The following is a 13,470-nucleotide window of genomic DNA, read 5'->3' on the forward strand; positions in this document are numbered from 1 at the left end:
CTGGACGATCATTTTGTAAGTCGTGGCTAACGACTTTCACTTGGTTGACATGCAATGAGGACTTGCAGATTTTATTGTTTTCAGTAGCTAGTCGTATATTGAATCTTGATTGACCGCCATTTTGCTTTCTCGGACGATCGATATCCAATTTTTTTATGGTCAATAATTAAGTACAGATGAAAAAAGTATTCAAATAACTATTGCTATCAACGATATTTTAGTATTTGTGATTAAATTATCTGTCTTGTTTTTAGAAAAATCTTTAGTTTAAAAAAAACCTTTTCCCATGAGGTCACGTGATAACCAAATATGGGATAATAGTCTCGATCCAAATGTTACAACGCGTACACTTGAGCAGACTCATGAATATAACTCATGAATATTAATTAGACCGTTCACTACGTTAACAGATCGTTATTATAACAGAAACAAACGGATGTTTTCCATGTAAATCTAAAATAATATTATTTGTTATTAATTGTCCGGTGAATTAAACAATTTAAATTGAAACAATTCATAATTCATCATATTATGAATACGTAAACTTGTAATGTGTGTGAAAAGTTGTACTAAAATACGCTATTTGAAGGGGGCGTGGCCTAAATGTAAATGTCCGATTGGGATTTTAAATTTTCCGGACCCCTGTTTGCAACCCATCAATCAATGATTATAATTGATGAATTGAAAACCTGTACTTCTCATACAACTCCTTGGTGACTTTTATTGTTTCAAGTTACTTTTCCTTTGTGGAATATTTCCCAAATTTACATATATAAATAGTGCCATTTTACTGTAGCTAACCTAGATAAGTAGTCAACAGTTTTGAAACTGTCAGCATTGAAATTCAAGTATTTATTGCATGAATACTGAGTAGACCAAATGATTTGAACAAAATATAAAATCATGAAGGAGAAATATACATGACAAAGTTCTGCTTCCCATCTGGTAATTCCAGAGAAGACGTTTACAGAACCAAAAAAGCATTTTGAGAGATTTTAAACACATGGTCAAAGCAATGTCAAAATCTAAAAATGTAAAAAAAAGTTTACATATATGTGTGGCCCCACTACCAAATACACAACATAACAAATTTCATTACATTTAGAAAGAAATTGCTGAGTTAAAGATATGAATAGGTGTTTCAATATTGCTCTGTGGCCGACAGATAAGTTGTTATGAGGTAAACTCACATAGCTTTTCAGCATGTTCAGACCAGGTGAGCTAATAATTTAACTGACTATGCAATTAAGTTTTCTCTGTTGAAGAAAGTAACATGTAACTGTCAAACCTGCCCAAGCTTCTAGTGAGTAAAAAATTTAACGTCGCACCAGCATTATTTAAGCCCAAGCTTCTATGGTTGATCACACTAACAGATGTAATACTTTCATCAACTCGTAAACTAGACATGTACAATTTACAACAATGAAAGTTACGAATTCCAACATATCTGAAAAAAATGTGCCAAGGGATATTGACATGCTCAAATGTCAAGCCAAGTTTATTCACAAAGAACAAATACATAATGATGGACAGTATGATGACCACTTCATTTACATTTCATATGAGCCAAGCCCTTTTGAATCACCACATCATGTGTCAGAGATAGAAATTCATTTTTTTTCAACTGTGCCACGGCACTTCTAAAGATGGTTAGATGTGCCATTTGTAATTAAAGTGTGCCAACAAGTAGAATTTTTTTTATCCCCAATCAAAATCTGTGAATGCCTTTTCACCAAGGCTAGTTTATAATCAGTGGTAATTTGGAGTGAGTGAGTGAGTGAGTATGGTTTTACGCCGCTTTTAGCAATATTCCAGCAATATTACGGCGGGGGACACCAGAAATGGGCCTCACACATTGTGCCCATGTCGGGAATCAAACCCGGGTCTTCGGCGTGATGAACTAACGCTTTAACCACTAGGCTACCCGACTGCCCCATGTGGTAATTTGGAAAGTTTGTCCTCTTCTTTTTCACTGAGATTGATAACACCCTTTTTAATTTCTGATACCCATTTTTGGGGGTGAGTCACACTGTGTTTTGAACATGTTTGCATTTTCACCCCTATCCTTAAAAGGTCTTACCAGTGTGTCTACATGACAAAAAAGAGTTTGAGGAAGATCAAAAATCATTTGCGTCCATCACATACTTATTCACTATGAAAATAATCATGGCCGGTTCTGGTGCAGGGAATACACACAATTCAACAGGTTTGGGAAGAGCTGGGACTACACTGTCGTACACCAACGGCATGCACTGTCTATCAACATCATAAACAGTCTCTTCAAAATATTTCCATACTTCAATTCAGAGTAGTCATACAGCTATTTCAGAGTTGTTTACTAACTGGAATCCAAGACTTGGAACCCATACGACAGGTTTCAAACTGCCATACTGAAAATGTTCCTAATTGTTAACAATATAACAATGTTTTTACAGAAATTATAAAAGATGTCATTATTTAACAGTATACTGCATTTGTTGTAAATTTGAAAATCATCAGTGCTAAAGTGATTTATTTAACACTTGGTAAATAAACTTCATTAAGACTTTTACATCGTTAAAATCTAATAATGACCAACATTTAAATATGGAAATATCCTGTAAATACACAAACAGTATAAGGCAATTCTGTACTTGCTCTGGGCTTTAAATTTTAAATTAATTTTATAAATAAATAAATTGTATTGCAATATTGCATTTTGACATGGAATAATAATGATAATAATAATAATAATATCCAAGTTAAGGACATGTAGGGTTAACAAAATGTTACAGTAAAACAAAAGCTGAACACATGCATCTATATCATGCTATATCTGACATATTCTATATTTAAGATATTTATGTAAAGTCATGCCAGCATAAACATTGATATACCGAATCATTCTAAATATTGGAACAATTAAAGCTGTAGTGTCAAACAGAAACATACTTCAAGCAGAAAAGATAAGTCACATAAACAGGTGTCAATGAAGTAAAAGATTTTAAATTAAATATGATCTACTAAAAGTCATAATAATTGTACTACTGACAAAAATAAGGGAACTAATGATTTGAATGTAGCTATTATTTACAATACCGTGGCATTGAATCTGGACGCAACATCTAATTACCGTATTTGACGTAATAAGCGCCCCGCTCTAATAAGTGCCCACGGCGATATTTGTTAATATATTGGCTAGTGAACAATCCCAATTAGCACCCCTTCCGACTGATCAGTGTACACAAGACTTATTTATTCGTGTATAATACACACTTGTGTGTTATATGTACCCTTAATTATGGGCAATTAAATTCTGGAAAATATAGCTGTCGTGTATAATACGCACAGACTTTTCATTTGTATCATTTCAGGCTGTCAGCATAAACCACGTAATTTACAATCTTTCAACTCTGTTTTTTTTCTCATGAAAATTATATTCTAATAAGAAGCCCCTATTTCTAATTTTGAGAGCGCCCAGGGTGCTTATTACGTCGAATACTGTACATTGAAATTTCATATCAAGCATGATTAGCATGTGATGTATTGTCACCAATAATCCAAAGTGAGAGCGCCTACAGGGAAACTCACAATCACTAATGTAATTGAGCTAAGCACACGCTTTAAAATGCCTCCTAGGCAGTATCTCAATGAACAGACATGAATGGTGAATTGTGGGTGTGATAGCTGTGCGACAATGGCGTTACACCAGTTTACAGACAAATCAAGGTTTAGCCTTTGCCTCCAATGCACAGATGTCAGAAAATTTTGTTGACGATGCAGCAGCGAGTGGTTTTCTAGGGCAACAGTTTGTTTTGTTTGTTTGTTTGTTGTTTAAGGCCGCACTCAGCAATATTCCAGCTATATGACGGCGGTCTGTAAAATAATCAAGTCTGGACCAGACAATCCAGTGATCGACATCATGAGCATCGATCCACGCAATTGGGATCGATGACATGTATCAACCAAGTCAGTGACCCTGACCACCCAATCCTGTTAGTCGCCTTTTACGACAAGCATGGGTTGCTGAAGACCTATTCTATCCCGGAATCTTCACAGGTCTCTAGGGCAACAAAACTTGACCACAATCGGTATGGGGCGTAGGTAGTGTCATGGTGTGGGGCGGCATCACACATGACAGGCAAACTGGCTAGCAATATGTGAACAATATTTTGCATCCTGTCGCCGTTCTATTCACTAGAATTATTGGCAGATATTTTAAACGGCAAGACAATGCCAGACCACATCGTGCCAAGGTCTTTACAAATTATCTCTGATGAGAAGGCACATGGACATTGGACTGGCCCACTAAGTCCCCTGACTAGTCGCCAGAAGACTCTCGGGCGGAGAGTGTATGCCAGAGTCTCAGCACCCGTCAACGTAGCCCACCTTGGGGTAGTTCTTCAGGCGGAATGGCACGCAATACCAAGGGCAGCCATACGCAAGCTAATAAACTGCATGCCACTTTCCACACGACAAACTTCAGGGGAAACTTCATTCCTTGATCCATGGGGCCTTTTTGACAATAGGTGGTGACCATTGATACAGTTATACATGTGTATATCTCTCTGGCCCGTGAAGGTCCGGGGTAGAATAGGTCTTCAGCAACCCATGCTTGTCGTAAAAGGCGACTATGTTTGTCGTAAGAGGCGACTCACGGGATCGGGTGGTCAAGCTTGCTGACTTGGTTGATGCATGTCATTGATCTCAATTGCGATGCTGATGATGTCAATCACTGGATTGTCTGGTCCAGACTTGATTATTTTACAGATCACCGTCATATAGCTGGAATATTGCTGAATGCGGCGTTAAACAACAAACAAACAAAGCATGCATCGCCCAACATGGACACACCAGATATTAATCTACATGCCAAAATTAATTTTACAGACTTTAATTGTTATCACACGTAAACCATAATTTCATCAGTTCCCATATTTTTTGTTGGTAGCATATATCGGTTGACACAGTGAGTTCCAAAACTATGAAAAATATCAAAACGAAAATAAACTAAACATGAACAATAACTCTGAGTACATTTCTGTACATGACAAACTAATATTTCACGCTACGATAACAACACAAAAAGCTGGAACAATACGAAGCATATCAGGAACGTCTACACTACTGAAACATAACAAACTTCTCTGAAATTGACATGAACGATAAGATGTAGCCCTTGTATTAGAACAAGTACATGAATGCCTGTCAAGTGCATATTGACAAGATATTGTTATCGACAAGATTGAATGAGTGATATCTGGTATATATACCTCGTTGATTCCTTCCACAATGTCTGTCAACTGGAGCCAGAAGAATTATGCAAGCCATGTATAAAGGACAGATCCCGTAACCAACCAATCAATTCACAGAGCAAGAAGCACCAGTTAGATAGCAAGATTCAGTGGAATAACAAAAGTAAAAACGGAATGGTCCTGTATATAATGAATATTCATACCATGTCATTCTTAATCATGATAAAAATATGAAGGAGAAAAGCAAATTTCAAATGTTACATTTGATCAAAATTAGAAATGTGAGTTAAAATAAAAACTAAACAAAACATACTGTTTTATTTATAATAAGGAAAACTATAATTAAATGTACCGTATTCGAAGTAATAAGCACCCCGTCCTTATAAGCGCCTACGGCGATATTTGCATATATATTGGCTAGTGAGCAATCCCAATCAACATCCCTTCCAATTGATCATTGTACACAAGACTTATTTATTCATGTATAATACACACTCATGTGTTATATGTACCCTTAATTATGGGCAATTAAATTCTTGAAAATATAATCTGTCGTATATAATACGCACAGACTTTTCTTCTGTATCATTCCAGGCTGTCAGCATAAACCACGAAATTTACGATCTGTCAACTCTCTTTTTTTCTCACCAAACTTATACTCTAATAAGAGCCCCCTATTTCTAATTTTGGGAGCGCCCTGGGCGCTTATTACGTCGAATACGATATCACATTAGTAGTCTACAATGCTTGGATCAAAGCTTAATATTATCATCATGATCATATTGTTCAATTATCCTTGCAAATCTTTCAGTTCAAGGCAGACCCAGACAAATCTCTTTCACCATAACACAAAACTGTCACCTACATGCAAATATATAATTTATACTAATTACTGATGAATTTTCCATCTGCAAAATTACCACAAGTGTGGAATAATATGGATGAAGGTTATCAAAAAGGCCGAGAACTATCAATACAAAATATATGTTCTATTTCTAAATCTCACCTTCAATGAATTTATGTAATTTCTGGAGTGTACAAGGAGTAAGTCATCTTCGGTTGCCTCTAGTGGTTTTACAATTGTCTCTTCTCTTACCATCTTTGATTCTGAAATACAAATACATTTAATCATTATCACCAGGCAGTCTCACTCAGACCTCTGAAACGATACAGAGTTGCCTCCCTTCGGCATACCAAGAAACCAATGAACTGATGAGTGTGGACAGAGCTACAGATAAGCAGCGTTTATGCGTAAAATACCCCCCTAAAACATTCAAAACCCAATTAATTTCAATTAACTTGTGTACATAAATGCATGCATTAAATGAAAAACTCAAATGTATAAAAACAGCATGCGTAAATACCCAATGAAGCTTTTTCAGTACGCGTACAAAGGAGCTAATTGCCAAAACACAATTACGAGCTAATTTACTTTCCGAGTCAAGCCTATATATTAAGAATAGTTTTATACATGTAAAACATTATTTCATTTTTTTTTTATATCTTAAAATGTTCACTCATTTTGGGTAAAATCCAATAGAGTGATGAATAGATGAAAAAATATTGGTTACCCAATGAAAAATGTAATAACCCAATTAAAATAGAAACCCTAGGGTAAAAACTCAATTGCTCGAAATGTTATCTGGAGCTCTGGTGGGTTCAAATCCTGGTTCCCCCCGATTATGTCTCTAGGTTTGTAAAAAGTACAGCTACCAGCTTCAGTGGCAGAGATATCAGTGATGTCATTTGATTGTGATGTCATCGTAACTAATGATCATGGTCAAGAAAGGATTGTGTAATTTCATTTCTCACCTAAGCGATATCTCCTGTGGAAGTCAGATTTGAATGATAAATGTTAGTGTATTTAGTGTTTCATTAGACCTGGGCACCAAATAAAGCTATGGTGGGAAACGATTCCAAAGTATTTACTACTGTAAATGTCCGCAGATAAGCCGAATTTTGACGACTTTTTAAATATAATTACATCGTTTTTCATCTTATATTATTGAATATCTGCGAGTACCAGCACATGTCTTGCAGTCCGACTTCACAGTGTTTTTTGCCTTTCACTTCCTGGTTCGGCTTATCTCTGGGTCATATCATTTTCTTTCGTATTTCAATGGTCAAGTTAATACCTTGGCTTATCTACAGGGTCGGCTTATCTGCGGTCATATACGGTAATAAACATAAGAGAATGGTGTTATAATACACAAGAGGATAGCTTGGATCAAGAGACTTTTCCTGGACACCTGTCATTGTCAGATTTGTCTGTCGAAACCACCAATGCTCACTGAGCTATCCAATTCTGACTGGCATTACCATGGTTACCAGTTATTGCACAAAATCAATTGATGATCATAGACAGAGGGGTTTAACCTCAACCTACAAAACTAGGGGTCCAGACGACCCCCAAGAACTAATTTCAAGGGTCCTTACTGGGAATATGAGGGTCCTGTAAAGAAATGAAATGGTGTAGTGTACTGTATTGTAAGATTTGATACCTTAATTACAGGAACTCTATTACTCTTGCCAAGATTTTGGTACAATGAGTTTTATTGTGCGTCCCTTGGGAGGCAATATATATCTTTTCTGTGTGTATTCTATACATTTGTGCATATTGGAAGCACATTTCCAAGTCAGGTAAAACCCTTAGACACTAACTGACACTGATGCAACAAATAATTTCACATGTTCATGAATTACTGTATTAGACGTAATGAGCGCCCAGGGCGCTCTCAAAATTAGAAATAGGGGGCTCTTATTAGAATATAATTTTGGTGAGAAAAAAAAAACAGAGTTGAAAGATTGTAAATTTTGTGGTTTATGCTGACAGCCTGAAATGATATAAAAGTAGAATCTTTGTGTATTATACACGACAGCTATATTTTCCAGAACTTAATTGCCCATAATTAAGGGTGCATATAACACACGAGTGCGTATTATACACGAATAAATAAGTCTTGTGTACATTGATCAATTGGAAAGGGTGCTAATTGGGATTGTTCACTAGCCAATATATTAGCAAATATCGCCATGGGCGCTTATTAGAGCGGGGCGCTTAGCCGCTTATTACGACGAATATGGTAACAAACATGGAATGTGCAAAGACTATAACATCTGTTGCAGGTCAGACAAATGAGAGTCCTACTTACTTACTTACTTACTTACTTACTTACTTACTTACTTACTTACTTACTTACTTACTTACTTACTTACTTACTTACTTACTTACTTACTTAAATTGGGAATTTAACACGCGCTTTCCGACATATGCGTATTTCGTGCACGGGCCCGCCAGGCCATTTAGTGTTTGGTAGAAAAGTGTATGTCCGAGAAGGTGAGGCAAGCTAGGTGGGGCTTTTAGGGCTGCTTACTTAATTTGGAGAACAAATTTGGAATTTTGAAATATGCCATGCAAAAGAGGGTCTTTTTGACTGGCTCATAATGGACCTCATCACTCAGGTTCATCGATATTCTATTAAAGAGAACCAGGTTTGTTTCAGGCACATGTAACAATAGCGGTCGCACTTTGGGTTGATCCACACTACTTCAAAAGCTCTGCTAAAATACTTGATGCATTTCAACTCATAACACCCACCCACATACCCAATCTCGGTCACATCTCACTCCAAATACTGAAATTACAAAGGGTGTCACGATAAATCAAAATATCGATATATTGCTATTGGTAAGCACTTCAACATGTTCAAGTCAATAAATCGATTGTTAAATCAGTTTCCGATCAATAGTATGGATTTCAGTTAGGAATATCAATAGTTTCGATTGTATTTACCATATCAATAAAATACATGCAATGCTGTTCAAATTTGTTTTTCTTTTGATCATGGTAAAATGTGGAAGTTTCTTTTTATTAAATTATTAGGGTAAAGAAATAACAAATTAGTCATATCTCAAACTTTACTTTTTATTTGTTGTTATGGTTATCACATTCAAAGGAAACACTGAAACCTATCGATATTTCTTGCAATAGTTACTTGCAATATCAATAGTTATCGCAATAGTTTCTTTCAATATCAATAGTTATCGCAATAGTTTCTTTCAATATCAATAGTTATCGCAATAGTGATTTCCAGACCAAAAGTCACCCCTACAAATCCCACCCTAAATAATATGCACACCCTGAAACTGTGGTAAGATAACGATATCAATAAATGGCAGATGGCAACTGGGCTTGCTTGGGTCATTATTTGGGTTGCATCACACATACGCCTACAAGTATGGCCAACATGGGATACAATAGCTGCTAATGGAATTGACAGTTTGAACAGGTGTTACACATCCTACACTGAGTCAAACAATAGAGTCGTTGGGCAAAATGGGGCATGTTTTATGGAGCTTTATTTGGATATAATGGTATGCTGATATTATTGTCATATTTTATTTGTATTTTTCTTCTTGTTCCATAAAAGTGAAAAATGAAATGAAATATCAGGATTTGTATATGATTTTGAGTCACAAAAACAGTGCAAAAGAACAAAGGTTAAGCTATATCAAGATAACATAGCTTTATTTATATATCTGGGGAATAATTTGTTTGTTTTAATAAGAAAAATACAATTTTACAACCATTTTCAAAGATGCTTATTTTTTCATTCAATTTTTTCATTATTTTGACAATATCTACCCCTGAAAATAAACACAGTTTCAGAGTCATTACCGGTGAGTGAGTGAGTGAGTGAGTGAGTATGGTTTTACGTCACTTTTAGCAATATTACAGCAATATTACAGCGGTGGACACCAGAAATGGGCTTCACATCTTGTACCCATGTTGGAAATCAAACCCAGGTCATCGGCGTGACAAGCAAACACTTTAACCACTGGGCTACCCAACCGCCCCTATTACCAGTCAGGAGTTGTGTTCTCAGATCCCTACTATATATTAGAATACAGTCAAACATCGTTGTGTCGAAGTTGAAGGGACCTCCGTAAATACTTTGAGTTATCTGAGCTTCGACACAACCCAAAGTGATAAATAAAGATGGAATATGCAGGAATCGAGCTTTTACTTCAAGACAACTTCATGTTTGACACAACTATGTTTGACTGTAGGTTGTAGGCATACAGAAAAATGAGGAAACAAACACCTTCAATAAGCTGCTTTTATGCCTGTGGCTAATTGAGTATTTCAAGAGCTCAGTTATACCAATGTGAAACCCACAAACACAACTTTTGTGATGACAAAACATGATTCCTTTAACAGAACAAATCGCAATAGAACCCATGATCAGTGGCTCCTTGCATGACCAAGGGATGCAACTCTGCACAGTGCACTCTGGTGTGCTTTCGAGGAAACAAATAGTGATCAGAAATTTGTAAAGTTTCATTGCATAAAATATTGTTTAACTTACCTTTCAAGAATTCAAAGATTCTTCCCCATTTCCCAGCATCAAAAGGGTGTAATTTTTCCAGCCCAAGGAAACTAATATTGTATTCCGCTGCATATACTATTGGCCATTGTTTGTCATCAGTTTGTATGTACAGCTGGGATTTCTGAATTTTTGCTCTTCTTTCCCTTTCTTTAGGTGAGAGTTTTTTTGTTATGGGTTTACTTTCAATTGATGGGCTGTCATTGCTTATCTGGATATCACAACTAGTTTCTGAATCATTTCCATTGTGTCCATTGTCATTATTTTCATCCTGTTTTTCAGTTCTGAAAAAAAGAAAACACTTTTATAGTATACAGTAAACTACATTTATAACAAACAACTTATAAAGAACTGACGGGTATAACAAATATATTGTTTGGTCCTGACCATTTGTTATATACCGTATTCAACATAATAAGCGCCCAGGGCGCTCTCAAAATTAGAAATAGGGGGCTCTTATTAGAATATTATTTTGGTGAAAAACAACAGAGTCGAAAGATCCTAAATTTTGTGGTTATGCTGACAGCCTGAAATGTTTATATACGACAGATATATTTTTCCAGAATTTAATTTCCCATAATAAAGAATGCATATAACACACGTATTATACAGAAATAAATAAGTCTTGTGTACATTGATCAATCGGAAGGGGTGCTAATTGGGATTGTTCACTTGCCAATATATTATAAAGGTAACGCTATTTTTCAGGGTATTATCATTTGCAGAAGCACGAGGTCTTCCATTAACTGCCCGACGAAGGAGGGCAGTTGAATAGACCAAGGGCTTCTGCAAATGATAATACCCTGAAAAATAGCGTTACCGTTATTATAGCTAAAATGGATGGAATTTATTATCAAATAAAAAGAAACAACAATATCGGTTTTGAAACATTTACTGCAATCAACATGAATGTCACTGACCCACTTTTACAAATATAGAAACGTCATAGAACAAACCAGATGACGTCACTATTGAACGTGACGTCATCTATCCCTATCTTATGACGTCACCTAACAACGGGCGTGATAATGGCCTATCGTCAAGCAATATGAGGGCATTATCAAGTTACAGTGGCTCGCTCATTTTTGATCACATGCGGGCGGTTTAATGCTAATTCTATCCATTTTAGCTATAATAACAAATATCGCTGTGGGCGCTTATTAGAGCGGGGCGCTTATTACTTCGAATACGGTATATGCTGTTCATATCCTTATAATGAACTACGATTATAACAAACTAAAATTAGTGGTCCCTTTGAGATCATTATAACCGTAGTTTACTGTATGTGACCATTTTCTTATAATTCTGTAAAAATATGCTAGATGACATAATCATGATAAAGTACAAGCTGGAGAAAGAAAATGGATTGAAAGCTGATACTATTGATTAGATCTCGACAATTAGTTATCAGACAATGACACACAAAAACATGGCTGTCATATTACGCCAGGATGCAAAACAACACATTTTTTGTGGCCTTTTTCTCAAATATTAATGCAAATGTATTTACCTTGTTAATATTTTAATCATATAATCATGATAACACAGATAACGAAAGTGTCCTAAGTAGTAGGGGTGGGACGGGTAACTCGGGTACTCTGGTCGGGTGGGTCCTTAGTAGGATCCGGGTACCCACAGGACTACCCGGACCCGTGGTTCAAAACTCACAAAACAAAAACACACAATAGCTCAATGGTTACACTACATGTCGCTAATGTTCCCATTTCTTACTGACGATGCACTCATTCTTTTTTACTTGTATATGTTTGAGTAACGATAAATCTTCAGTCAACTTCTGTGCACGCATGATCTGATCGTTTGATGCATGTATCTAAATAGTTTTGGCCAGGGCTGCGGTAAAACAATTAACAATCAGACATTTTATTCCCAGCTCTTGAGACTTGCAGTGGGTAGGGTAGGGTCGGGTTATTGGGGGCCGGGTACCCGGGTAGTAAATTTGGACTCGTCCCAGCCCTACGAAGAAGTGTCTCAAATGGATGGGGGCGGTTGGGTAGCCTAGTGGTTAAAGCGTTAGCTCGTCACGCCGAAGACCCGGGTTCAATTCCCGACATGGGTACAATGTGTGAATCCCATTTCTGGTGTTCCCCGCCTCGATATTGCTGGAATATTGCTAAAAGCGGTGTAAACCCATACTCACTCACTCACTCAAATGGATGATGAACTGTCCTGATAAGCATGACAAGGACTTACATACAATAGCTGAAACTAAAGAGGGTTAGTAAGTTGAGTTTTACACCACTTTTAGCAATATCCCTGCAATGTCAGGGTTGTGGACACCTGAAACGAGCTCCACACATTGTACCCATGTTGGAATCAAACCCAGAACTTTGGTGTGACGAGCATACTCTTTTACCACTAGCTAGGCTACTCCACCAAAGTGAAGACAGGTATTATAAGATTCCATGCTAACAAGAGTATGACCGAAAGGAAACGCGTCCTCATGGAATCTTGACTGTACATGGATCAGTGTGTGTAATCAGGTCTGGACGCAACATCAGATTTCATGGCGTACACAAATTTCAATGCTACACTCAGATTACTTGGTATTTAACAGGTTTATTTGACATGAGTGAAAACAACAGTAACTCTTCCTCAAAGGGACGTAATTCTTTATTTGTATCTTTGCCTTGAGATTTCAGGTATGCCTTCAAATTACAAGGTACACTCAAATCACCGACCACAATGTAATCACAAGGCAAGGGAGGTAACCATGGTGTATTTTCCAAATGAAGGCAATATTTCGAGTGTTAGAAAATTTTCAGACACATTTTCTCTGTCAAATGCAATAAGTTTTAAAAGTGCAAAAATGGAAAGTGTTCTATATTCAT

The 13,470-nt window shown here is 36.5% G+C and overlaps 1 protein-coding gene across 3 annotated transcripts in view; it reads right to left on the bottom strand.

Annotated features, from left to right (window-relative positions):
* Window positions 1–13,470, bottom strand: part of LOC124146147 (histone deacetylase 11-like) — a 28,720-nt gene that overhangs the window by 13,512 nt on the left and 1,738 nt on the right. For 2 of the 3 annotated variants that reach the window (XM_046516283.2, XM_046516286.2), the window contains exons 2-4: window positions 10,604–10,905; window positions 6,241–6,341; window positions 5,253–5,282 (exon numbers count right to left, since the gene is read on the bottom strand). In XM_046516283.2, coding sequence (XP_046372239.2) covers window positions 5,253–5,282; window positions 6,241–6,341; window positions 10,604–10,905 — 433 coding nt within the window. The remainder of the gene's footprint in view (window positions 1–5,252; window positions 5,283–6,240; window positions 6,342–10,603; window positions 10,906–13,470) is intronic. The other variant, XM_046516284.2, reaches the window with a different exon arrangement.

This window comes from Haliotis rufescens, unplaced genomic scaffold, assembly GCF_023055435.1.
Source record: "Haliotis rufescens isolate VD_foot unplaced genomic scaffold, xgHalRufe1.0.p SCAF_16, whole genome shotgun sequence".
In the NCBI taxonomy this organism is placed as follows: Eukaryota; Metazoa; Mollusca; class Gastropoda; order Lepetellida; family Haliotidae; genus Haliotis; species Haliotis rufescens.